Source organism: Galeopterus variegatus, unplaced genomic scaffold (genome assembly GCF_000696425.1).
Source record: "Galeopterus variegatus unplaced genomic scaffold, G_variegatus-3.0.2 Scaffold2219, whole genome shotgun sequence".
NCBI classification, from domain to species: domain Eukaryota; kingdom Metazoa; phylum Chordata; class Mammalia; order Dermoptera; family Cynocephalidae; genus Galeopterus; species Galeopterus variegatus.
The window spans coordinates 154352-181960 of NW_007728330.1; the positions used below are offsets into that span (position 1 = coordinate 154352).

Consider the following 27609-nt stretch of genomic DNA (forward strand, 5'->3'; position numbering starts at 1 on the left):
GGATCGCAACCCTCAGTGTCGCGCCTGTACCGGACCGGGACCGGCAACGGGATCGCAACCCTCGGTGTTGCCCCCGCACCTTGCTCAGCCAGTGAGCAGCCGGTCTGTATGTGGGATCTGAACCCTCGACGGGAGCGCCAGCGCGCTTCCCAAGCGGCGCACTGTAGCAGTGCGCCACCGGGCCGGCCCTAAAATCCATTCTTGTTATTTATTTTTAGTACATCTATTACAGGTTTTTAAGTTATGGTTACCATGAGGCTTATAAAAACTACATTATATTTATAACAGAGTATTTTAAAACAATAACAACTTAAACTTTGATCATTAAGGAAAGAAAAAAAAAAAAAACCAAAGCAGACTCTACACATTGATGTCATTCCCCTACCCCCATTTTTTGACATTTTGTTATTTCAAGTTACATTTTTTAATATTGCCTATCTCTTATATAGTTGTTGTATTTGTTATAATCTTTAATAGGTTTGTCCTTTAGTCTTTATACTAACAATATAAGTGGTTTACTTACCACTCATAGCATTGGAGTATTCTGAATTTATCTGTGTACTTGCTTTACTAGTGAGTTTTATACCTTCAAATGTTTTCTTGTGACACTTTAGTATCACCTTTTTTTTCAGATTAAAAAATTTCCTTTGGCATTTAATATAAGACAGGTCTAGTGTTGATGAGTTCCATTAGCTTTTATTTGTCTAGGAAAGTCCTTATTTCTCCTTCATATCTGAAGGTTAGTTTTGCTGGAAACAGAATTCTTGGTTGACAGTCTTTTTCCTTCAGCACTTTGAAGACATCATCCCACTCTCTCTGGGTCTGTGGGATTTCTGCTGATAAATCTGCTGAAAGTCATATTGGAGCTCTGTTGAATGTTATGTTTTTCTTTTGCTGCTTTCAGTATTCCTTCTTTGTCTTTGGTTTTCATAATTTTATTATGATGTGCCTCAGAATATTCTTCTTTGGATTGAATTTGATTGGTGACCTCTGAGCTTCCTGTATCTGGATGTTGTCATCTTTCTCCATACTTAGAAAAATTTCAGTCATTATTTTTTATTTTTTTGGCTTGAAACAACAGGAATTTATTATCTCATAGTTCTGGAGGGTAGAAGTCACATTCACAGGTAGCTGGGGTTAGGACTTTAACATCTTTTTGGGGGGACACAATTCAACCCATGACACATTGTCCCCTGACCCCCCAAAATTCATGTCCTTCCCATGTGTAAAATACATTTAACCCTATCCCCTCACCCTTTCAAATCTTAGTCCATACTATCATCACCTCTAAGTCCAAAATCTCTTCTAAGTATAATCAACTCAAAATGTCCCAAATCTCATCTTCTACACCATTTAATCAGGCATGAGCAAGACTCAGGGTATGGTACATTCTGGGGCAAAATTCCTTTCCATCTATGGACCTGAGAAACAAGTTATGTGCTTGCAAATACAATGGTGGCATAGGCACAGGATAGACATTCTCATTCCAAACGGGAGAATTGGAAAGATTAAAAGGGTCATGGCTACCAAGCAAGTTTGAAACCCAGTAAGGCACATTCCAATAGGGTTCAAGGCCTGAGAATAATTCTCTGTGGCTCGAGGCTATACCTTTTGTGTACCAGCTGGCAACCCTGCCTTTTTGGCCCTATTGTCTCTGGCTTCTGAATCTGTGGCTCTGCACTCAGAGTCACTCTTCCTTTATTTCATACTGTCTCTGTCTCTTTCAGTTCTGAATTTCAGCCATTATTTCCTTCAATATGCCATGCTCAAGTGGGATTCATCCCATGGAAGCAAGGATGGTTCAAAATATGCAAATCAATAAATGTGATATATCACATCAACAGAATGAAGGACAAAAAACATATGATCATTTCAACAGATGCAGAAAAAGCATTTGATAAAATTCAACACTGCTTCATGATAAAAACTCTCAACAATTTAGGTATAGAATTAGATACCTCAACACAAAAAAGGCCATTAAGTTTATGGTACTTTGTTCCATCAGCGATAGAAAATTAATAGTGTTAAGTGTTCTTGTCCTTCATTCACATTAAAATCAAGAAAGATAAAACCTACATTGTTGAAATAGACAAATTTTGAAATACCCTTTTTGAAGATTTCCTCATCACCCCCAAACGCCTTTCATTTCTTTATTTCTTCTCAGTGCTTATGTGTTCAATTTACATTATGTCACTTATCACTTATTGCTACCTTATAACTGTGTTCATATCCTTTCCTGTGCATATATTTTTTCCCTCTGATTTAAAAGACTCTTTAGAAGTGGGGCCCATGTACTCATTCCCTAGGTATTTGCTGCAGAGGGTAAGACTTTGGTCTATAAATGCCTGATCACTAACACCTTGCATTATGGGTAACGTAAGGCTGATCATTTAGTCAGCTTTCAACAGATTACTTCCCAGAAATATTTTGAAAAGCTTTATCTCAGCCTTATACATAAGCCCCTAAAGTTCCTAAAAAATCTGATGTGATCAGTAAATATGCAGAAAGTGAACTTACTACATTTTCATTCCATTGGATATGTTCCATAAAATTCTGTGAGGTTTTACAATTCCAGAATTTTATGGTTGATTCTTTCAATAAAGGTGTAAATATTTATCTCTATAGATTGCAAGATGAGGGAATTGAGGTGGTCCTGGTCTAGACTGGGAGATAAAGAAGGGAGCCTGGACACACCCAGATCTTTAACTGACCTGGGTGGGAAGTGGGCTCTTGTGAGGAGGTGGAGGGAGCTGCTGGATCTGAAAGGGACTATTTGAAAGTTAATCTGCTTCTGTGTTGAGTATCAAAATCAGCATAGATCTTTTTAATCTACTAGAATTAAAAGGCTAGTCTTGGAAGCCATGGCTAAAATTTCTATCAGAATTAAAGAAAAGTAAACAAATAAGTAGTCACTTGGAAATGAGAAGGTTTGGTGTCATAGCAGACCTGGGAGAAAATGAAAGCTGATGTGTAAATGGGGTTGTGGGCTAGTAACCACATGGTGTTGTTCAGAAGGGAACTTGGTGAGGCAGCTGGCCCTCAGTCAAATCGTCTAACTCCCAGAGGCAGGACCAGCCCAAGCCCTTCACCTCAGTTTTCTGTTATCTAGCCCAGGGAAGTCTTAAAAAAAATTGCTTACCTTGGTTTTTCCAAACATAAAATTGGGGCACTGGGATTTGCCATTTCTGTGTAGCCCAGGCCCATGGTGAGGATTAATTAGTACTTTTAAAGCACTGTGGATTTGGTGTGGTTTATTTATTTTCACAGGATGAAAGCCAGTATGCCAGCACCGAGTGTTAACAGCGAAGGTTTGATGTGTGTTACTTGAGATGTACTGTGTGAAGTGGGGTGGCGGGGATACGAGGCTTGTGGGACTGCCTTCAGCATCACAAAGGCCACATTTCCAAACAAGCTTTAGGAGTCCCCAAAGTGGAGGAGGCAGACTAGAAGGCTTTGAAAATTAAAAAGGAGAAAAGTTATCTGTGTTTTGGCTCTGTGATTGAGGGCATGTACCAACCCACATCAAGGAAAAATTGAAGAGCCGCTTAAGACAAATATTGGCTGCTGGAGAAGACGCAAAATTCTAGCTTCTCTGACCCAGTACAGGCAGGCACAGAGAGAAAGGAGTCACACTCAGCAAGAACCCAGCAGCTTGCAGATGCTGCAGTTTCACCAGAATACTCAGAGCTGGGTTTCAAAAATAATTCTTCATAGCTGTATTCATGTTTACAGTAGTAACATGCTCATTACTAAAAATTAAAATTGGAGAAATACATAAAGTAAAAGATACAGTTTCCCTGCCCCTCCCCAGTCCCAAAAGCTAGAATATAATTGCTATTCACTGTTGTTTGGACATATTTACTGGAGATGACTATAATTTTCCCCAAGCTATAGGTGATGAAACAGACAACTTGAAGAATTTCTCCATAGGCTCACAGGATTTAAGTCAAAGCTGGTCTTCAAACCCAAGCCATTGTGACACCTCAAAATTACTCATGTTCCACTGGGGATCTGGCCCCGACCCCACACCTGCCCCCTCCTCCTGTCACCACCCTCCCATGGGTTGACTACAAGGCACTGGTAGGGCTTCCAGGATGAGCTTTACAAACAGAAGCTGCCACCATCTCTAGAGTCAGGTTACACATGAAACCAGCAAATGTTCCTGTCACTACTAGGCCCATTTTTGCAGCCTCATGAAAATGTGTCATGGCCCAACCACGTGTAGTTATTGAGGTGAGATGATAGTAACTAACATCTGGGTGCCCCTTCCCCATAAGAAAAGTGGAAGACAGAAAGCAAAGAGAGCCCTGAAATCAGGGGGGTGTGATGTACCTGGGAGGCCTGGACCTGGAGAGCCTTGAGTGCCAGCTCTGAAAATTCACAGGTGTGAGTGCTCTGGTGCCTCAGTTTCTTCATCTGGACCATGAAGTGTGGGGACCAACTGGCTGCCAAGATGCCTTTAGCCCCTGGTACTCTATGCAGTGATGAGCAATCTAGCTGGGGGGCCTCATTGTCCCACCTATTTGGATTCTGCTCAAGCTCTAACTTCAGGCTGAAAGAGAGAAAGTTGCCCCTGTGTGGCTCCTTCTCAAATATGGCCAGAAAGAAATGAAAGTGCCTTGAAAATAATGTATGATATTATTATGGCTCTTGCCAGATTTATTCCAATTAAATGAGTTGATGATAAATAACCTAAAAGATTCATTTATTAGCATGCATTCTCTCAGTATGTATAAATCTTCCATTAATAAGGCACTCAGACAGCTAGACAGATGAAGTCTTGCCCTCCTTGGAACTTATAGCTCTGGATGGAGAAAACACACGAATGTTAGTAACCGCAACATGAGGTAGCAAGAGCTCAGTGTCCCGGGAATCCCCAGAGAAACTCAAGGGACTCAAGTTTGGAAGGATCAGGGAGGGCTTTGTGGAGGAGTAGGGATGTGGATTGGGCCTTACAGAAGTGGGCAGAGAAACAGCAGAAGGTGAGGGTGGCTGAAGATCATTTCAGCTGAATGACCAGTTGCAGGAGGCAGGCTGAGTCTGCACGTGACCATGGGGCTGCAGGGAACCACCGACAGCCTTCGAGTAGGGAGGGGAGAGGCTGTGTCAATGCCCTCTTCCAGACTGGTTTCTAACAAAACTTAAAGCCTATCTGATCTCTGGTACCTATAACAGTACCTTGCACATCACAGGCCGTTGGTGTTTACTGAATCAATAATCTGGGAAATAGCAATGTAATAAATACTGGGAAATGGACCTGAATGCTGCTCCGAAGAGGAAACAGGGAGCAGCTCCAAGCACTCGAACCTGGAGCTCTCTTGGATCTCAAAGGTAGCTTTGGCAATTGTACCACAGAAAATGTGTGTGTGACAGAGGAGAGGAATACTGTTCTCTCCCCCTATAATCAGAGCAGAAATAACCTCTCATTATAACCTTTAAATGAAACAGTAACAAAGCTGTACAGAATCGCTTTGAAGACTTGGCCATTGGGGGTGTGGAGAATGCTAACATCTGTCAATGCCCTTCACCTGTGATCAAGCTTGCACCAGCAGAAGCTGAGCGTTTTATGTGTGTCTGTGTGTGTTAAATATCACAGTTGGGTGTGCGTGAGTTCTAATGATCACAGAATGCCACGTCTGACTTCCATGGTGAGTTGGGTAAAATCATTTGCTCAGAACAGCTATGATCAAGCCTGGCACCTGCAGGGTGGGTGTATATATATTTTTTCTAAGGCAAACTAATGCCTTTGGAGTGCTTCTCCTCGTGGCCTGAGCCATGCTGGTGGAACCTAAGGGAAGCACGGCGTTTGGTGCTAGAGCTCCCCTCAAAAACCATGTAGAGCTGCACTCAGACCTGTGGGACCTCGAGTCCTTACCTGGGTTCATGGCTGCTCCCCACCCCTCTAGATGCATTCAGGCTTTCCTGTTAGTCGTTTTGACTGTTCCCCAAACTCTCTCCCAGGTTTCCTCTATTGCTCACCTATCCTGCTGGAGAAAAACAGTGGGTCTAGGTCAGCCTGCTAGAAAGAAATATTTTAAAGACGTGAGGGAATAAATAATTCTTAGGATTTTTCCTAGAAGGGAAGGATGGAAAAGAGATACTGTCTGAGCAGAGACCAAAACACTTCCAAGGTTACCTCAGAACAAAACCTCCAAAGACAAATAAAAAGTTTCCTTAAAGCACACAGGAAAGCGATTACAGCCCACACATCTGACACTGGCCATGGGGGCAGGGACGGGGGCGGAGAAAAGTGGAGCCAGATTCGGGGCACTGAGAAAACCAGTGACCATGAGACAATGAATGGGAACTTTCCAGCAAGAAATACAACAGCAAGAGGTGGTACCCTGGCCTCAGAGGGAAATCAGGCTGAGCCGAGGACAGAGGCAAGGGCTTTGTAAATCTTGATTTATCTATCAAGGAGGTCTGGAGGAAAGGAATGCAGATGGGCAGGGAAAATCCCACGTCGTCTCTTCTGGGTGATGTTTACAATGCAGGGGAATGGTGGAGGTGGCCACTTGGCCGGATGAATAATTTCAAACATCTGTATGTGATAATGTTGACTACAAATTAAGAAGTGGCCTGTGGCTTTTAAGTTATTTTAATTTATGCAAAAATGTAGGAGGTAGGTTCAGGGTTAGGAGGAGAGCGTGAACTGCCACCTGGAGGTAATTTTAGGCTCACAAAAGGCTATGAGACAACAAAACAATGATTTTAACCAGTTGGCCTGTTCATCACTCGTTAACAAATCTTTATTGAGCCCGCACTGTGACGGTAGGCTCCACGGTATGCATTGGGCATAGGGCAGTAAATGCATAGATACAGATACAGACCCTGCCCTCATGGAGGATCTCTTCTTCTTCCCCCCTTTTTCCCCCCTGTTTTTGTTTTATTTATTTTTGATTTTTAAAAATTGTGGTAAAATACAAATGACATAAAATTTACTATCTTAGCTATTTTTAATAGTACAGTTCAGTGGCATGAAATACATTCACATTGTCATGCTACTGTCACCAACATCCATCTCTGGAACTCTGTCATCTTGTTACACTCTATAAACATGTAACAATAATTCCCCATTCCCCTTTCCCCCAACCCCTGGCAACCTCGATTCTACTTTCTGTCTCTGTGACTATTCTAGGTACCTCATATAAGTGGAATCATACAATATTTTTCCTTTTGTGACTGGCTTATTTCACTTTGCATAATGTCCTCAAATTTCATCCATATTGTAGCATGTGCCAGAATTTTCTCCCTTTTTAAGGCTGAATAAATGAGTATTCCATTGTATGTATATGCCACATTTTGTTTATTCATTAATCTTCCATGGATACTTAGGTTCATTCAACTTTTTGGCTATTGTGAATAATGATGCAAAGTACATGGGTATACGAATATCTGTTCAAGCCCCTGCTTTCAATTTTTTGGGGTATGTACCCAGAAGTGGAATATCTGGATCCTATGATAATACTATTTTTAAGTTTTTGAGGGACCACAATACCAATGTCCATAGTGGGTGTACACCACTTAACATTCCCATCAACAATACAAAAGGGTTCCAATTTCTCCACATCTTTGCTAACATTTTCCTTCCTTCCTTCCTTTTTTTCTTTCTCTCTTTTTCTCTTCCTTTTCATAGTAGCCATCCTAATGGGTATGACCTATGCATCTTTGAGACTTCTTTATGCTTTACTGCAGAATGGTGAATCTCCTGGTCTGTGGGAGATCCTATGACCTCTGTGTTTTGTGTGTGTGTGTGTACCTGTCTTTTGTGTTAGTCTTTGAATATTTTTACTATTGGTATCCAAGCCACAACCACCAAGGGTATGTGAGCATAAAGAAAATCCTAACTCCCCTAGCATGAAGGGCCTCTGTATACTCTGAGTAAGGGGTGGGTGGTGGTAGCTGCTAAAATCCAAGAGGCCAGCTTCTGAGGGAATCTGGTGCTGTGTAGAAGGCAGGGGTTCCCTGAGAATGTCTAATGCTCATTCATATGATTCATGATTGGAGGAGACATTGGTCCACAACCTCTAACAAGACCCACTATAAAGAGAAAGGAGATGGAAAAGTGGATTGATACAGTGATGCTTTTGAATAGAAACCAGAAAGGTGGGCAGGATATAGTAATAATAAAATCATAGAATAAGTCAAGTCATTCTAGTGCTCATAAAGTTTCTAACATTTTCACTTGTATTCATCTATTTATGACCATGCTTTTGGCAACATCACTGCTTATTAACAAATACACACTTTCTAGCATGGTGAAAAAGGAGAGAAACTGAGTAAGCAGCTGTGCTCCATCGAGGTCCTATTTATACAGAGACCCCCAGAACACTGAAGCTGGAAGGGACCAGAGAGGTCATTTAATTTATTCTTCAATTCACAAATGAGGAAACTGATGCTGTTGCTTTTGGGAAGGAGGAGGTGGAATATTACCTCCTTCCATAAGTGAGAACAGACAATCTGGGAAATGCTGGAGTTAGAAGCCACAAGAATGTTTCTGTGATAATATGGACTCAACAGTCAATTCTTAATTTACACTCTAGATTGACTGCTTTCTGATTTTATTCTGCAAAAGTCTCTAGAGCACATTAATAGAACATATTCTATGAATAGAATTATTCTATGAATAATTTAAAATTTTCTATTTAAAATGTTCTGTGAACATTTACAGACTTGGCTGTCCTTTAAGTATATATTTTTCTATAGCTAGAGTTTTTCTCCCACAAACTAATTGCATAGAAGAGGAAATGGGCTTTTATCATCACCCTGAAAAGAAGCAGGCCCCCAAAGATAGCTCTCTTTTCTTCTACTTCTGCCCCACCGTAGATTGAAGTGAATATAAAATGGGGCAGAAAAGGCCCATAGTGCTGCCCATGTATGAGGGGAGGGTGGCACTCTGTTACCTGCAGGCACAGCCCTGTTTGTGTGAATCAACAGTGAATGTGGTTCTGTGTGGTCATAAGGGCCTGACAGTGTCCCTTGTTGCACACAGGAGTCAGAGCAGGAGTCCCAAGGTGGTGGAGAAGGCTTCAAAGATGGGGAAAGGAGGAGCAGAAGGCCAGAAAGTATCCCTGAATTTGTGCAACAGGTCTTAGTAAGTCCTCCACATATGTAGGAAACCGAGTCCAAGAAAAGTAAACATTTGTACAAAATCTATGGGTTGCAAGACTATGACAACTCTCTATTGTGATTTCCATCCCTTACCAACTTTTACACTGGAGAAGACTTTTGTCTGTGCTGTTATTTTGCTAGGGGCACTTTAGGGAAGACAGCAAAATTCACCGAAGGTTACACTAAGCACCGTGCAGCATGCAGTGCTATGGCGCTTACTTAGGTAGGAATACAGTTCTCAAGCTCCCACTTCTAATGCCAAACCAAAACACAGCTCAGTGAGGGGAGGGGGGGTTAAGGCTTTTCATTTGTAGGTAGAACTTAACAGGTGAAGACAGTTTATAACTGTTATAATGTAGGCAGCATATTCCACACATCCCCCGGACCCATGTTACACCGGGTTTTTCAGTGCATTAAATTACTCAGAAGTTTAAAAACCATTCCTGCCTCTCCGCTATTCTTCTCTGGCCACCCTTAGAGGTTTCAATATAACTGGAATGTCATATCTCTCTGGTTGCTGGGGCAGAGGAAAGTTTAAGAAACAATGAGGTAGCTTCACAATAACTAATCACAACTCTGTGATCCTCTTACACAGCTGATCAACTCATTTCCTAGCACCTTCTAGAACATTCCTTCCAGACCAATAGAAATATAATGCAAGCCACAAACATAATTTAAAATATTCTATTTAACTCCATATATCTAAGGTATTTTCATTCCAACAAGTAATAAATATAAAATATGATATGTATATATATCACATATATGTACTAAGTCTTCAAAATGCGATGTGTCTTCAGGGCCAGTCTTTGGGGCTCAAACCCTATCTTTGCCACGCTCACTGATGTAAGTTTACTCCAATAGAAATAGAAATTTCGCCATAGTGTAACCTTTCTCACCTGTCTCAGAGGCCTTTCCTTTCCATGTCTAATGTTTCCACTTTGATCTTTATTGCACCCCAACTCCCACAATTGTCCATTCAGTCATCAAGTGCACACCAAGTGCTGGGTGTTGTGGTAACTGATGAGGATAAAAGATAAATAAGACATAGACTCTGACTTCCTGCAACTCTCAGCTTAGTGGGAAATGCAAGCACAACACGAACATGTGATGGATGCTACACAGAGGTGCATACAAGGGGGCGCACAGAGGAAGGAATGACTGTCTTCTGGGGCTTCTGGAAAACATTCAGAGGGGGACATTGGGCTGGGTTTTAAGGGATGAGAAAAATTGTGGAGAGGCAGGGGAAAAGGTGTTTCAAACTTAGGGAAAAGCATAGTCGAGACACACAGAAGACACAAGGATCATGATCAAGTGCTCGGAAATGGCAGGTGTCAAGTAGGGCGAGAACATGACAAAGGGTGCCTGGAGTGAGGCTGGCCAAGTAAGCCTGGTCCTGAGTGCCGGGAGACACACTTAGAAGCAGGAATCTCTGAGAAGGAAATCCTGTGGTGAGCTGTAGCACAGATTGGAGAGGACAAAGAAGGAAGGAGGGCCTGACCTAAGGGGGTGGCAGTACCTCTAGAAAGAAAGGGATGTGAGCACGCATGTGAATAAAGGGAATGTAAGAGCACTATTTTCTGCAGATGGTCTCAGACAAGCTTTATGATAGAACCTGGGCAAAGGGACTAATTGTTAAGGCTTCCCAGGCCCAACTCATTATGCCTGGGGCGTTAGGGATACTAGCGTAGTAGCTGAGCAGGATTATTACAATCTGTTGTGATCTGACAGCACTAAATGTCCCCTTGCCCTGAAAGAATAAATAGGGTTCCTTTTAGGTTAATTTAGGCGGTAGAAAGAATCGAACTGAATTACTGCCAGGATTGCTAAGAAAGTTACCCCTGTGAGACCCAGCAGGTGCTGGGCAGCACCTGGCCAGTCCGATTAGATGATGTGGTGGCTCACACTACCCTGGAACCTGACAGTGGCTTATCTGACTGTGAGTATTCTCCAAGAAGGCTGGGAAACTCTCAGGTAAGAGCAGGGCAACAACATGAGGTCTACAGTGAGAAGGAGCCCCAGAGATCCCATGGGTTCTCCTTTCGTGGATGGGAAAAGCTGAGGCACAGAGAGTGACATGGCTTGAGGGGCATAGAGCTAGTATGTGGCAGAGCCAGGAACAGAATTCACCTTCCTTGATTCAGAAGTTGGTGCTTCTTTCACAGCATACTGTCCTCTGTGTACTGAAGCCACCATGAGATGAGTGGAACATGTGTAATGAAGAACTGTTTACCTTTACAGCAGCTCGGGTGGAAAAAGAGAAAACCAGTCTAGAGACACTAGGTAATAAAACCATCTTTGTGAGCCAAAGAGATTTAATACAGTAGCAATGAACTGGTACTCACATGGTGAAGAGTCTACAAAGTTCGGGTCAATATTATGCAGCAACTCCATTCTGGGGGATGGGCTTCCTTCACTGGAAAAGAATTTTTTAGGAAATGTTAATTTCCTCTCACAAATGAGCATGAGTTATTTTCATACTTCCTTTCCTTGTACTTGTGGGAAATAACAAAACCTGCTAATTAACAACTTGGCATGAATTCAGAGGTCTCCAAAATCTATGGTTGGTGCATCTTCAAGTAGTCTTCATTTGTCTACAATATAACGATGACTGAACACTTTACATAAGAACTTCAGGGTCAAGCATATGATGATATTAAAAAAAAAAAAAAAAAGTTCTGTGATCCTTCCCAATAAACATGTGGCTGTATTTAAACATGACTATTCTTTATATTGGAGAAACAAGAACTCACGTCATCCTGTATAGACTTCATACTGAACACTTCCAAGGAAATGAAGAGAGCATTTGCCAGAATGGTGGCACCAATATTACAGAACGCAATATGCCTGTTAAAGATTAGCCTATATCACAAAAGTTAATGTCTTCCATATCCAAATTTGCAACATGGATCTTACATTCGATACAAATATTATACATGTGAAATATCTAGATATCTGTAAGGTTTTTAAAAAGTGTACATACAAATACGATAACAACCTATATTAGTGCTGAAAAGTAACTTGGAGATCACTTAGTCTAACCCCTCTGGTTACAAATGAGGAAGGTCCATAGTAAATTATTGGTAGAATATCAGGTTGTGTGGCTCTTAAAGCAGTGTTCTTAAAAAACAGGGAACATAAACACCACCAGATGTATGTGAGGAGCACATGCAATACCCAGGTCATTTTGCAGTATAGGTTCAGCCTTATGGAAGTTGTTAAACACAATTTAAATCACTGAGAGAGCATGGAGGACTGCTTGATAATACCATACTGCTCAGCTTAGTACTAATGGTTGCAAAGTACTGTCAACACCATAGAATTTGTATACAATCTGAATAACCAATAAGGCTCTTGACGTAACCAAGAGGATATGCTTTCAGGTGGCCCAATGTCCACTCTCCAAATTCACAGCAAGTTGTTTATAGTTGTGGTTTGGGACTTCAAAGACCAGTAAAATTTCAAAAAATCTGGGTTTTGATTCACAACTTTGTATTTTCCAAGTAAGAAAATGCTAAATCAAGATTTAATTAATTAACCTAAAACCAGAAAAACTTCAACTACCATCAGAAACAAAAAAGGTAGGAAGGACACAGTCTCAGAATAAATGACAATCCTTTAAACTGGATATATTTAACTTTGGTATCCTACAAGATTTTGTTGTCCCTCCTTCACCCATAAAACACACTAGCAGGAGAGGTTGGGAGGGAAATTCTCAGGGATGCCTCCAGTCCTGGCAGAGGAGGGGCAGCTTGCAGGAGGTGGGGCTAGGGTAAGGTATAGCTCCCAGGACCCTTCTCTTCTTGTTTCCTTCCTGACCCACTTAACTACCTGTATATCCTGGAGACTGTCAACCAATTCAAATGGCCAGGAATGAGGGTTTGATCCCAGAAATTCCAAATGCAAGTAGGGAAGATGTTTAAAGGAACTGGTAAATATGAGAAAATCTAAACAGAATGGTGATAATGTCTAATTTGAGCAAATAGAGTTAAAATCCTGGCTAATAATGGCAAGTCAGTCAGGAGGGAAAATCAGAATGAATGCATTTAAAGTCTTCATTTTCTTTGGGAAGAGGGTAAAGCTGTTGATGAAATTTAGATTTAGCTAGTTAAATTTGTGTGTTAAATTTTTAGGGTAACTGTTAAAAATAAAGAATTTTTCTGGACTACATAAAATCAAAAGAAAATTCACTCAGTTCAGAAGAAGGCAATACAGGTTCCAGTCAAGATGGCAGAGTAGACGGTTCCTAGCAAAGCTCTCTTCCATAAATCAACCAATTTGCAACTATTAAAAAGCAACAACAAGAGGCCCGAGAGCCACATTGGAATAGGCAGGAGCTGGTGCCATGGGACCTCCAGCCCAGGCCAGTGCCTGCTGCTCAGAGAGGCTTGAGAGCTGCCAGGCCCACACGCCCCAATTCAGCCATGCCAGAACAGGCAGGAGCCACTAGACCTCTAGCCCAGGCCAGTGCCCACTGCCGAGAGAGGCCTGAGAGCCACTGGGCCCACACTCCCTGAGTCAGCCATGGCAGAACAGGCAGGTGCCATGGGGCCTTCAGCCCAGACCAGTGCCCACCAACCAGAGAGGCCTGAGAGCCACCAGGCCACACGCCTTGAGTCATCCATGCTGGAACAGGCAGGAGTCACGGGACACCCTGCTCAGGCCAGTGCCTGCCACACAGAGAGGCCTGAGAGTGGCTGGGCCCACACACCCCGAATCAGCCATGCCGGAACAGGCAGGTGCCATGGGACCCCTAGCCCAGGCCAGTCCCTGCTGCCCAGAGAGACCCAAGAGCCACCAGGCCCACATGCCTTGAGCCAGCTGTGCCAAAACAGGCAGGTGCTGTGGGACCCCCAGCCCAGGCTAGTCCCTGCTGCCCAGAATTGGCAGTCCCTTCAGCATCCAGGCCAGACATCAGGGGACAAGTGGACTGTGCTACCCCCTGCCACAATGACCAAACACCAAAGGAAAGATACCAGAAATATGAAAAATCAAGAAAGTACGCCACTGCGAAAGGGTAATAGTAACTCTCAAGCTCTAGATCGTACAAAACAGGAAGTCCTTGAAATGACTGATAAGGAATTTCAAGCAACAATTCTAAGGAAACTAAATGAGATACAAGAAAACTCAGTTAGACAACACAATGTAATGAGAAAAAATACACAGGACCTGAAAGAAGAAATGTACAAAGAAATCAATGCCCTGAAAAAGAATGTAGCAGAGCTTGTAGAGCTGAAGGATTCATTCAACAAAGTAAAAAACACAAAAGAGAGTCTAACCAGCAGCCTAGAAAAAGCAGAAGAGAGAATTTCTGAACTTGAAGAAAGGCTGTTTGAATTAACACAGGTGGATCAGAAAAAAGAAAAAAGAATTTAAAAAATTGAAGAAAATCTAAGAGAAAGAACAGACAACCTTAAGCATTCAAATATCCGAATCATGGGTATTCCAGAAGGGGAGGAAGAAGGAAATGATATTGAAAACATATTCAGTGAAATAATAGCAGAAAACTTCCCAGGTATAGGGAAAGTCACAGATCTTCAGATTCAGGAGGCCCAAAAATCCCCAAACATACTCAACCCAAAAAGGTCCTCTCCAAGACATGTTATAGTCAAACTGGCAAAACTCCAAGACAGAGAGAATCTTAAGAGCTGCAAGAGAGAAGTGGCAAGTTGCCTATAAGGGAGTCCCAATCAGAATAATATCAGACTTTTCATCAGAAACCCTAAAAGCCAGAAAAGAATGGGATGATATATTCAAAATACTAAAGGACAAAAATTGCCAGCCAAGAATACTTTACCCAGCAAGGCTATCTTCCTGAAATGAAGGACAAATAGTATATTTTTCAGACAAACAAAAACTGTGGGAGTTCACTACCACATGACCAGCCTTACAAGAAATTCTCAAGGGAGTACTGGGCTTGATACCTAAAAAACAACCATCACTGCCATGAATACTTAAGAAAGAACAAAACCTACCAGTAACACAAAAATGTTAACCATAAAGAGAAAAAATAGTTTATCTACCATCTCAAGAAACCAACAAACACAGAAAACAATCAGAAAATCAGAAAAGAAAAGGAACAAAAGATACTTAAGACATCTAAACAAAACTCAAACAAATGCTAGGAGTAAATCAACACATTTCAATAATAACTATAAATGTAAAAGGATTAAATTCCCCACTCAAAAGACACACACTGACTCACTGGATTAAAAAGATGGACCCAACAATATGCTGTCTTCAAGAGACTCACCTCACCTGTAAAGACACACATAGACTAAGAGTGAAAGGATGGAAAAAGATATACCAGGCAAATAGAAATGAAAAATGAGCCAGAGTAGCTATTCTTATATCTGATAAAGTACACTTTAAACCAAAAACCATAAAAAGAGATAAAGAAGGCCACTATATAATGATAAAAGGATCTATCCACCAAGAAGACATAACAATCACAAATATATATGCACCCAACATTGGAGCAGCCAGATTTATAAAGCAAACACTATTATATCTAAAGAATGAGATAGACACTAACACCATAATAGCAGGGGACTCAATGAACAACCCATTCTCAACCTTGGACAAAAAATCAATAGAGAAACACAAGATCTAAACAACACTTTAGACCAGTTGGACTCAGCAGATATCTACAGAACATTCCATCCAACAACCTCAGAATATTCATTCTTCTCATCAGCACATGGAACATTCTCCAGGATAGACCACATGTTAGGTCACAAAGCAAGTCTCATTTTTTCCTATCACAATGGATTAAAATTAGAAATCAATAACAAATGAAACTCTGGAAACTATACACACACATGGAAATTAAACAACATTCTACTTAATGACATATGGGTCCAAAAAGAAACAGGAAATCAAAAAATTTATTGAAACTAATGAAAATAATGACACATCATACCAAAACCTGTGGGATACTGCAAAAGCAGTACTAATGAGGAAATTTATTGCATTAAATGCTTACTTAAGAAGAATGGAAAGACTGCAAATAAACAACCTAACACTTCACCTGAAAGAACTAGAAAAACAAGAACAATCCAAACCTAAAGTTAGTAGATGGAAAGAAATAAAGATCAGAGCAGAACTAAATGAAATAGAAACCAAAAAAATGATACAAAAGATCAATGAAACAAAATGTTGGTTTCTTGAAAAGATAAATAAAATTCACAAACCTTTAGCAAGGCCAACTAAGAAAAGGAGAGAGAAGACCCAAATAACAAAAATTAGAAATGAAAAAGGTAATATTACAACTGATACCTCAGAAATACAAGGAAATCATTAGAGACTATTATAAATGACTATACGCCAACAAATTTGAAAATCTGGAGGAAATGGATAAATTTCTGGACACATAAAAACTACCAAAACTAAGCCAAGAAGATATAGGAAATCTGAACAGACCAATGACAATAAAAGAGATTGAAGCTGTTATCAGAAGTTTCCCAACAAAGAAAAGCCCAGAATTGGATGAGATCACTGCAGAATTCTACCAAACCTTCAAAGAGGAAATGATACCAATTCTCTGCAAACTATTCTAAAAGACTGTAACAGAGGCCACTCTCCCAAACTCATTCTATGAGGCAAACATCACTCTGAAACCAAAACCAGACAAAGATACCTCAAAAACAGAAAACTACAGGCCAATGTCCTTCATGAATATAGATGCAAAAATCCTCAATAAAATACTAGCTAACAGAATACAGCAACACATACACAAAATTATAAACCATGATCAAGTGGGATTGATCCCAGGGATGCAAGGTTCATTCAACATATGCAAATCGATAAATGTGATACACCACATCAGTAAAAGCAAAGACAAAAACCATTTGATCATCTCTGTAGACACTGAAAAAGCATTTGGCAAAACTCAACATTCATTCATGATAAAGACTCTACAAGTTAGGTATAGATAGAAAGTATCTCAACACAATTAAAGTCATATATGATAAGCCCACCGCCAATATCATCCTGAATGGGGAAAAGCTTTCAGCTTTTCCCTTAAGAACAGGAACTAGATAAGGATGCCCACTCTCACCACCCCTATTCAACATAGTGTTGGAAGTATTAGCCAGAGCAATCAGAGAAGAGAAGGAAACAAAGGGCATCTAGATTGGAAAAGATGAAGTCAAACTGTTTCTGTTTGTGGATGATATGATCCTATAGATTGAACAGCCTAAAGCCTCTACAAAAAAAAACCTCTTAGAATTGATAAATGATTTCATCAAAGTTGCAGGATACAAAATCAACACACAAAAATCAGTAGCATTTCTATACTCCAACAGTGAACATGCAGAAAAAGAAATCAAGAAAGCTAGCCCATTCACAATAGCCATCAAAAAAAAAAAAAATGCTTAGGAATAAAGTTAACCAAGGATGTAAAATATCTCTACAATGAGAACTACAAACCACTGTGGAGAGAAATTAAAGAGAACACAAAAAATGGAAAGATATCCCATGCTCTTGGATTAGAAGAATTAACATTGTGAAAATGTCCACATTACCCAAAGTGATCTACAGATTCAATGCAATCCCCATCAAAATTCCAATGACATTTTTCTCAGAAATGGAAAAAACTATCCAGACATTTATATTGCATAACAAAAGACCATGCATAGCCAAAGTAATCCCAAGCCAAAAAAAAAAAAAGCTGGAGGCATAACACTATCTGACTTTAAACTATACTACAAAGCTATCATAACCCAAACAGCACAGTACTGGCATAAAAACAAACACACCGATCAATGGAATAGAACAGAGAAACCAGAAATCAACCCATACACCTACAGCCATCTGATCTTTGACAAAGGCACCAAGTCTACACACTGAGGAAGAGACTGCCTCTTCATCAAATGGTGCTGGGAAAACTGGATATTCATATGTAGGAGAACTAAACTAGACCCGTACCTCTCACCATATACCCAAATCAACTCAAAATCAATTAAAGAATGAAATATGCATCCTGAAACAATAAAACTCCTGAAAAAAAAACATAGAGGAAACACTCCAGAAAGTAGGAGTGGGTACAGACTTCATGAATATGACCCCCAAAGCACAGGCAACCAAAGGAAAAATAAATGGGATTATATCAAACTACAAAGCTTCCACACAGCAAAAGAAACAATTAACAGAGTGAAAAGACAACCAACAGAGTGGGAGAACATATTAGCAAAATATACATCTGACAAAGGATGAATATCCAGAATATACAAAGAACTCAAACAACTTTAGAGCAAAAAACCAAATAACCCAATTATTAAATGGGCAAAGTTGCTGAATAGGCATTTCTCAAAAGAAGATAAATGGATGGCCAACAGACACATGAAAAAATGCTCAACATAACTCAGCATTTGGGAAATGCAAATCAAAACCACTTTGAGATACCAACTCCCTCCAGTTAGGATGGTTAATACCCAAAAGACTGAGAATGATAAATGCTGACGAGGTTGCGGAGAAAAAGGAACTCTCATACACTGTTGGTGGGACTGCAAAATGGTGCAGCCTTTATGGAAAATGATATGGAAGTTCCTCAAACAATTACAGATAGATCTACCATATGACCCAGCTATTCCACTGCTGGGAATATACCCAGAGGAATGGAATTCATCATGCCAAAGGGATACCTGTACTTCCATGTTTATTGAAGCACTATTCACAATAGCCAAGAGTTGGAACCAGATCAAATGTTCATCATCAGATGAGTGGATATGGAAAATGTGGTATATCTAAATAATGGAATACTACTCTGCTATAAAAAAGAATGAAATACTGCCATTTGCAACAACATGGATGGACTTAGTGAAAATTATATTAAGTGAAACAAGTCAGGCACAGAAAGAGAAATACAACATGTTCTCACTTATTTGTGGGAGCTAAAAACAAACAAACAAAACAAACAAACAAATAAAGGGTGGGAGGAAGAAGACACAACAATCCCAACAATTCCTTGAACTTGTTAAGACAAGTGAACAGATATGATGTAGTTGGGGAGGAGGGGAGAGAGGGAGGGGGGAAAGAAGAACGGGTAAAGGGACATGAAAATCAACTGTAATGTATATTGAGAAGGTAAAATTTTAAAAAATAAATAAAAATAAAAAAATACACAGGTTAATTATCAACCCCCTCAAAATAAAAAACAAAAGGTGAGAAAGAGGAGGAAAACCCTCCAAATTTCAGGGCCAATACAGTAATATATAGCTACTGCATCTTTAAAAGCAGAGTTCATTGGAATGCCCCAAAACATCAGGCATTGTTAAACAAAGGATATTTTTCTAATAACTTTAGAGAGAGTTTATATGTATATGAGAGTACTTGAAAAAGTTTGTTGAAAAACAAAATTAAAAGATAATATGATTCTTTTCATGAACTTTTTGAAGATCCGCTCATATTATTCACTCATTTCATTTTTTCATTATTCAGAAGAGGCACAGGTATTTCAAAATAAGGAAACTTAATAAGATGATTTTTAAACACCAAAGGTTGTAGAAAATCCAAGTTGACTAATTATTTGTTGGGAAAAATCTTAGGCAGAGTCTTCGTGATGCAAATAGGAGCCAAAAAAACAACTACTTAACTTTGTTGTGATTTTAACTTTTTAAATGTACTAATCAGAATGTTTTATAAGGGCATAGTTAGAGATGAGCCAAGAACATGTGATGAGCCAAGAAGATGTTACAAGTGATTAAAACAATGACCCCTCTTAGGGACTCCAAGTTATTAAATAAATCAAGAAAAACAAATGCACATTTAAGAGAGCTGAATAACATACCATAAATCTTGGGTCACCCCCCCCAAAAATATGAAAGGTTGTTAAAGCCCCTAGATGAGCTCATGTACTAATTCCCCAGGGCTAGTCCTTTAGAAAATGATGAATTTTAGAAATACCCTCAGGTGGATTTTTTAAAAGAGGCATACATACATGGAAGGAGATGATAGAAATATGGAAAAATATACACACCAAATTGTAAACTGGGGTGGGCAGATGGGTGTGGTGAGACTACAGAGGACTTTGTACAGTGCTTTATATAATTAGCATGTATTACTAATACAATGAAGAAAAATTTAAGCTTTTTAAAAGTAGTATACATATGATTTGTGGAAATTTCTGAGCTCCCACAAACACAATATTTAAAAGTATAACAAGGAGAAAACTCAGATATTTTAGAGTTCTAAAAGTTTAAAGACAGGAAAACTATCCATAACTACAATATACATGTAGTATTTGAACACATTAGTTCGTTTTTGGAATTTAATTGTATTCTACCTATTTATAAGCTATCACAATAACTGATCATGTAGTTTTCCTCTCAGGAGTTTAGAAACTTCCTTGTTTAAGAACAGGATGTTTAAGAACAGGATTGCCTTTACCTAAAGGTAGAAAGAATAATGGGTTTAGGGTCACTAGCTTCTCAAGTCCTACTACTGAAGTCACTTCTTTTGGCTTCAGTAAAGGGTGCAGGGTCTCAATGTCTGGGATGGAGGGGATGGGAGGAAAGGGTGGGAGAAAGTAGGGCAGGGAAGGAGAAAAGTTAGGGGAGAAGGAAGAAAAAGGAGAAGGAAAGAAGTGGGAGAGAGAGAGACTTTGGGTTTCCATTGATGGTTACACATTAAATTATTGGCATATATCCACTAAAGTAATTTTTTATATCAATGCACACATACACATACCATTTGAGAAGGCACAGAAGCCCTATGGTTAATTTCAGTGGGGACAAGGGCACAGTATGTTGATACTGGAACCAAGAAGGTGAACTCAGATCACCTGGGAAGAAATGGGGGTGGGGAATGGAGCTGGTGGGAGGGATGGAGGGGGTGATGACCTGAGAGATCTCAGAGCCAATTCCGTAAGCCTCATAATTTTGCCTAATAAATATTTCAGAGTCATAAAGGGCAGAGAGACAGTGGTCATTAGAGAGGTGTGGCCAATTGTTGTGGAGGGGAATCCTTCAGGTCTGAATGGCATTCCTAGAAAGAACATGCCATTCTGTGTAGGGGTTTTTTTTGTTTGTTTGTTTTGCTTTTATTATGGTATCATTTGCAGACTCTGCTCAGGTCCCACTGTTTGTGTAGGAGTTCAATTTCCCCAGACCTGAGAAACTGGACATTGGTATTTGGGGAGGAATCTCCACAACTGAATTAATAAACTTCCTTTTTCATATATTAAAAGAAGGTTCAATAAATACCACATATTTTAAGTGTAGTTTAAAAACCCTCTTAAGAGCTCACAAATCCTTGGCCACTAAATTTGAATAGTCTCTAACAATCATTTAAAAGATCTCACTCCTGTATTTGGAGGGAAAATGCTTGGTCTTTTTTTTTTTTTTTCCTGAGTCTTTAGGGTGTAAAGCTACATGACTACATGCAGACTACGCCACTTGTGGTGGCGGGGGACTTTGCCAATTGTATGGCTAAGCAATTCATAACTAAAGCCAAAATGTTTCATTATTTTAGATATACTAAGTTTCCATTTGTATTGTCCAGGCTAGGGGTTAAGGCCCACAGACCCTTCAAACCCATTGTGCAGACTGGGTCACCAGAACCCGTCACACACAGGTCCATGCTAGGTAATTGGGAAAGGCCCCAGGAGCCATTGGTAGAGGACACGAGCTCAGTCCTCAGCAGTAGCGGCAGCAGCAGCGGTGGCAGCCTCTCGGGGCACCCTGGGGGCCCTGGCAGCAACAGCCTCCAGCAGCAGTAGCAGCCTCCCCATGGCACCCCCCCTCCCCTGCCCCCAGGTGCAGGGAAGCCCTGTGGATCAGAGCTGCTCCTACTTTATCCTTAAGTCCATAACCCAGGACACCTGGGTGCACATGCGCAATTACATTAGACCATAACAGGAACACCTGGGCGCACATGCATGTTTACATCAAATGCTTGGGAAGATTCTGAACATCTGAGGGGCCCTGACCATTTATATTTACTTTCCCTACATAGGGGCAAACCTTTCCCACTGTTGTCTTACTCCCATCCCTTATCCATTCCTCTGGAAATTTCTGTCATCAATAATCTCCACTTTCTTATGCATGTTCCTCTATCCTTATGTCAAAAACAAAATAGTAAACTTTATTTATTAATAATCTTATCTTTACCATTAATATCCCGTTTTTTACATTAGTCTCAGACTTTGCTGCACATTAGCATCACCTGGAAAGCTTTTAAATCCCAGATGGGCAGGCTGCACCTCCTGTCAGTAAGAAGATCACTGAGTGTGGAACCCAAGCATCGATACTTTTTTTTTTTTTTTTAACTCCCCAGGTGATTCCAATGTGCAGCCAGTCCTGGGAGACATGCTCTACTGCAGTGCCTCTCACACTTTAATGTGCATATGAATCACCTGGGGGTCTTGTTAAACTGTGGAATCTGATTTATTTGAGCTGGATGGAACTCGAGAATCTGCATTTCTAACAGGTTCCCAGGTGATACTTTAAGTAGCAAGGTTCAAGGATGCTTCCTGGAGACCTCCTACGTGGGATCTGGACTCTTTTGGAGTCTCTTAAATTAGAAACTTATCTAGATTAGAGCTGATTCTAGAGCAATGATTCTTAACCTTGGCTGTACAATGCAATCAGCTGAAGAGCTTTAAAAAGTACTGATGCCTGGGTTCTACCCTGAGAGATTGATTTTGTTGGCCTCAGTTTCAGCTTGGGCATAAAGATTTATGACAGTACCAAGCTGATTTTTTAAAATGAACTTTATTAAAATATAATTTACAAACCATACAGTCACCCATTTAGAGTGTGCAGTTAAATGTTTTTAGTATATTCACAGGGTGTACAACCATCAACATAGCCTAATTTTAGAACATTCTTGTCTCCTCAAAAGAAATCCTATATCCATTAGCAGGCACTTCATTTTCTACCCCACCCCCTGCCCTAGGCAATCACTAATCTGTTTCTATAGATTTGTCTCTTCTGGACATTTCATATAAATAAAATCATATAATATGTGGCCTTTTGTGTCTGCCCTCTTCTGTTTAGCAGAATGTTTTCAACTTTCATCCATGTTATAGCATGTATCAAATACTTCATTCCTTTATATGGCTGAATAATATTCCATTGTATGGATTTACCACATTTTCTTTATCCATTGATCAGTTGATGGACATTTGGGCTGCTTCTCCTTTTTGGCTATTATGAATAATGCTGCTGTGAACACTCAAGTACAAGTGTTTGCATGGACATTTGTTTTTATTTCTCATCAGTATATAACTAGGAGTGGAATTGCTGGGTCATGTGGTAACTCTATTTTCAGTCTTTTGAGGACTTACCAAATTGTCTTCCAAAGCAGCTGCACCATTTTATACTCTCACCAGCAATGCACGAGAATTCCAATTTATCCACACCCTTGTCAACATTTACTAATGTCTGTCTTTTTGATTATAGCCATCCTGGTTGGTGTGAAGCATTATCTCATTGTGGTTTGGATTTGGTTTTTCCTAATGATTGATGGTGTTGAGCATGTTTTCATGTATGTATTGGCCATTTATACATCTTCTTTGCGGAAGTATCTATTCAGATGCTTTGCTCATTTTTTAGTTGGGTTATTTGTCTTTTTCATAATTGGGTTGCAAGAATTCTTTATATATTCTGGATGCAAGTCCCTAATCAGATACATGATTTGCTAATATTTCTCTCTGTGTGTTGTTTTTTCACTTTCTTCATGGGTATCATTTGCAGAACAACAGTTTTAAATTGTGATGTAGTCCAACTTATCTATTTTTGCTTTGGGTATTATAAGAAACCACTGCCTAACCCAAGGTCACAAAGATTTATGCCTAAGTTTTTTTCTAAGTTTTATAATTTTAGCTCCTACATTTAGGTCTACGATCCATTTTAAGTTCATTTTTAGATATGCTGTGAGGTAGGAGTCCAACTTCATTCTTTTGCATGTGGATATCCAGTTGTTCCATCACCATTTGTTGAAAAGACTATTCTTTCCCAGTGGAACTATCTTGCACCCTTGTCAAAAATGCAAGCTGATTTTATCGCACAGCTAAGGTTGAGAATCACTGCTTTCTTGCCTTGCTGTAGGAGGTCACTACATTTGATTGTGTGTTCTAATTTCTTGATTATTTTTCTAATAGAGCAAAAGATAGGTGTCTGGCTTTTAGGGCACTTACGTAGTAAGCCCTAAACAATGATGATGGCTTCCCCTAGAAAGAGTCCTTGTTCCTAAGAATATATCTATCTTAAGAAATCTATTGATAACTTCCTATAATCAGTCCCTTAATATGACCCTATATAGGAATACAAGTACCATGAACACAAATTTTTAGCATCTGACACAATTTCTTCCTCAAAGAAATATACCACCAAAATGGGTTGGAAGGAAAAAAAAGTGTGTGTTTGTTCGTAAGAGTTTTGACAATGTCAACAGTGTGATCACTACATCTTGTAGAATAAATAGAGGCCTTATCAACTCCATAAAATGGTTATGAGATTTATTATTGCTATATTATAATATGTGTTAGCTTCTATCTTCTCTATCTATATCCATCCATCTATCTATCCATCTAGCTACACAAATATATATGTATTCACTTACAGGCAATGCTACAAATACTGTAGTACCTCATTATTCTTTTGTACATTATACTGTCCCAAAGTTCCATTTCATGCAGTCAATGCACCAGCAACTGGACTTTCCTTCTGACAATTCTGAAGGCTTCACTCTCTCATATGCAGTACAGCTTTCATTGTCTTTGAGAGTAAAGCCTTTCAGGGTGTGCATCCTACTCCACAAATTACTGGCTATATAAACTTGGACCTTGTTTTTCTCATAAGCAGAATGTAGATAAAAGTGCCTATCTTATAGGGTTGTTTCAAGAATTAAATGAGGCAACAAAACCCCTCTTATTGAAAAATACAGATCCTGACTCTGCAGACATGGCAAGAATATAACCACAGATTCAAGACTATAACCAGAGACACAGATACAAGAATAATAAGAAAATATAACGGAGCATTAATATCCCTATTCATTCTTCCTGCTGGCAAGCATTCCCTTTATGAAACACACTGGGGTAGATACAACTTTAATTTCTAAGACATGTTATGATGTTCTCTCCCATGTGAGAGTCTCTTTTCAGAAAAATATCAGTGTCAATATAGCTAAATCACACAGCTTACTCATTATGAACTGCATACTAAAAATATATATTTCAATCTGTTATCTAGGAATTTCCCTCATATTTTAGTTTAGGCAGATGGTAAGGTTTAGCTGTCTAAACCTTAAGGAACACTGTCTTCATTAGACTACTAATTCCATTTATGAAATTTAAATCTCTGAATAATGACTGATGATATTCACGGGAAATGATTTCTCAATAATCATACAAGTCACGAAAGGCTCTGGTTTTAGGTGAACCCAGGTAATGGGTGTTTTTATTACAGCAAATGTTTGCGTCCCAGACTTGTAGGAACAAAACAGAGCTCCCTAATTAGCTTGGACATTTCAAGGATCATTATTGCACAATGCTCCCCCCTGTCCCAGGATATATGGCGGTAAGTGGACAAAGAACTATGTAAAGAACGAGCACAAAACCATTTTGTTCACCACCGACCACTTAGTGACAGAGACCTCCCTCTAAACCAGTGAACTGGGCATGTTTCCTCCATGCCCACAACCACCACACTGGGGTTATTTTTGTTTTTGGTTTGTTTTGGCCAGCCTAGTTCAAATAATAGTAGCCAGCACTGACAGAGCATTTATGGTGTGTCATACACCATTTTAAATGCTTTACATGTATCATCTCATTTAATCCTCAACACTGTGAGGCAGATACAACCTTGGCACAGGGAGGTTAAGTGACTTACTCGTCCTGTGGTTCAGCAAGTGATGGAACTGGGTGTGGAACTCAGGCAGACTGACTTCCAAATCCCCACTCCTAACCACTACGCTAAATTGTCTCCTTAATAAAATGTACACTCATGGCCTCAGTGTCTCCTTGAATGTGTTATGTTCTGACTCATTTAGCTTATTTTTAAGGCTGCATGAACAAGTATCTCTATTAACTGCAAATGCCTCTATTAACAAGAGTTAATCATTTTTCTCCATCCTCTTCTCTTAAAGACTTACAAAGCAGTAGACTGTTGTCTTTGATATTTCAGTATTGAATTTAAATTTACCTCAAACCTCATATTTTCTACATTAGTTTTATTTTTAAAAAATCAGGGGCAAGGAGACACTCACTGATCAGTGACTAGTTTCCAATAGGCTATAAATATTTTCTAAAAGTCTACAGTTTCAGACACTGAGGTCACAGCACTGTCCATTTATAAATAGTTTCCAGTTTTCGATTTTCATTTTCCTACTAGATGAAGGGTGGGGCAGTAAAACATTTCCTGTAAATAAATGAAAAGCTATTACATTCCATGCTTCTTTTACCACTAGCTGCTGACCATCTGTCATAAAAGACACACCCTTGAAGGCAGTATCAAAATTTGAGAAATAGAAATAGTCATGGCAATGTTTTCTGAGAAGAAATTTGGAAGGAAAAAAACCACAATTACCAATTAAAACTTTGAAGAGACATCCATAGGGTGATTTTCATCCTGTTAACCCTTTGTAGGCATCATCATCATCTTCGCTTTCAGCTACTGAGTTCCTACTATGTTCCAGGAACTGGGGTGTTTTATACACATTCTTTCACTAAATCCTCACATAAGTGCCTATCAGATAGGCACCACTGTTGTTACATTTTACATATGAGGAAATTAATGCTTGAAGATGTTAAGTAACTCGCCCAAGAATGCACAAATATAATAAAGGGACAGGATTTGAACCAGACCTAACTAGGGGGCACATTTTTAACCACTGTACTAGTGAAATTCCTTGTAGGACTTATTTTCTGCATTGGGGTTAAGGGGTGATAATGGATTTGCATGGATCCCATGCTCCCTGAAAAGCCATTGTAACATGCAAACATTACCATGTATAAGGAGTTTAGGCAGGGAAATTATAAAATTTTGACTAAATTTGGTGAGGAAACACGTAAGTTGAGTTCATTTGATATACAGTTATATATATGAGCAGATATTTTTCATGTAAATTTTTATTAAGGAGGTTTATTAAGTTCTTAAAGTAGGCTACTCAAGTAAAAAGTAATATTATTTAAAAAATCACTGAATCATACCATTAATGTGATCTTTTACTATTCATTACTGAAAAATAATTGGTAGGACTTCTGAGTTAGTATCAGGACAAACCAGAGGTCCTAATATGCCTTTCTTCCAATTTCCATTTTAATACCCATGAAGAATTACAAAAAGATGAAAACTGGCAAAAGTGTTGGAAACTAGAGAGAAGACCAGATGCCAGAGTCCCGAGGGGATTTTCACTAATGCCAATGCAGAAAAGATTAACAACATATTCTTGGACTCTACCATAAGAATCAAAACCTGTACGGGCGCAACACTGAGGGTTGCGATCCGTTGCCGGTCACGAAAAAAGACAAAAAAAAAAAAAAAAAAAAAAAAA

General features: G+C 39.5%; 1 protein-coding gene across 1 annotated transcript in view; it reads right to left on the bottom strand.

Moving 5' to 3' along the window:
• ARSB (arylsulfatase B) overlaps positions 1–27609 on the bottom strand; it is a gene marked incomplete at its 5' end in the record, with an annotated part of 211183 nt that overhangs the window by 61611 nt on the left and 121963 nt on the right. The window contains one exon of the mRNA XM_008580953.1: positions 11457–11527. Within this exon, the coding sequence (XP_008579175.1) occupies positions 11457–11527 (71 nt within the window). The remainder of the gene's footprint in view (positions 1–11456; positions 11528–27609) is intronic.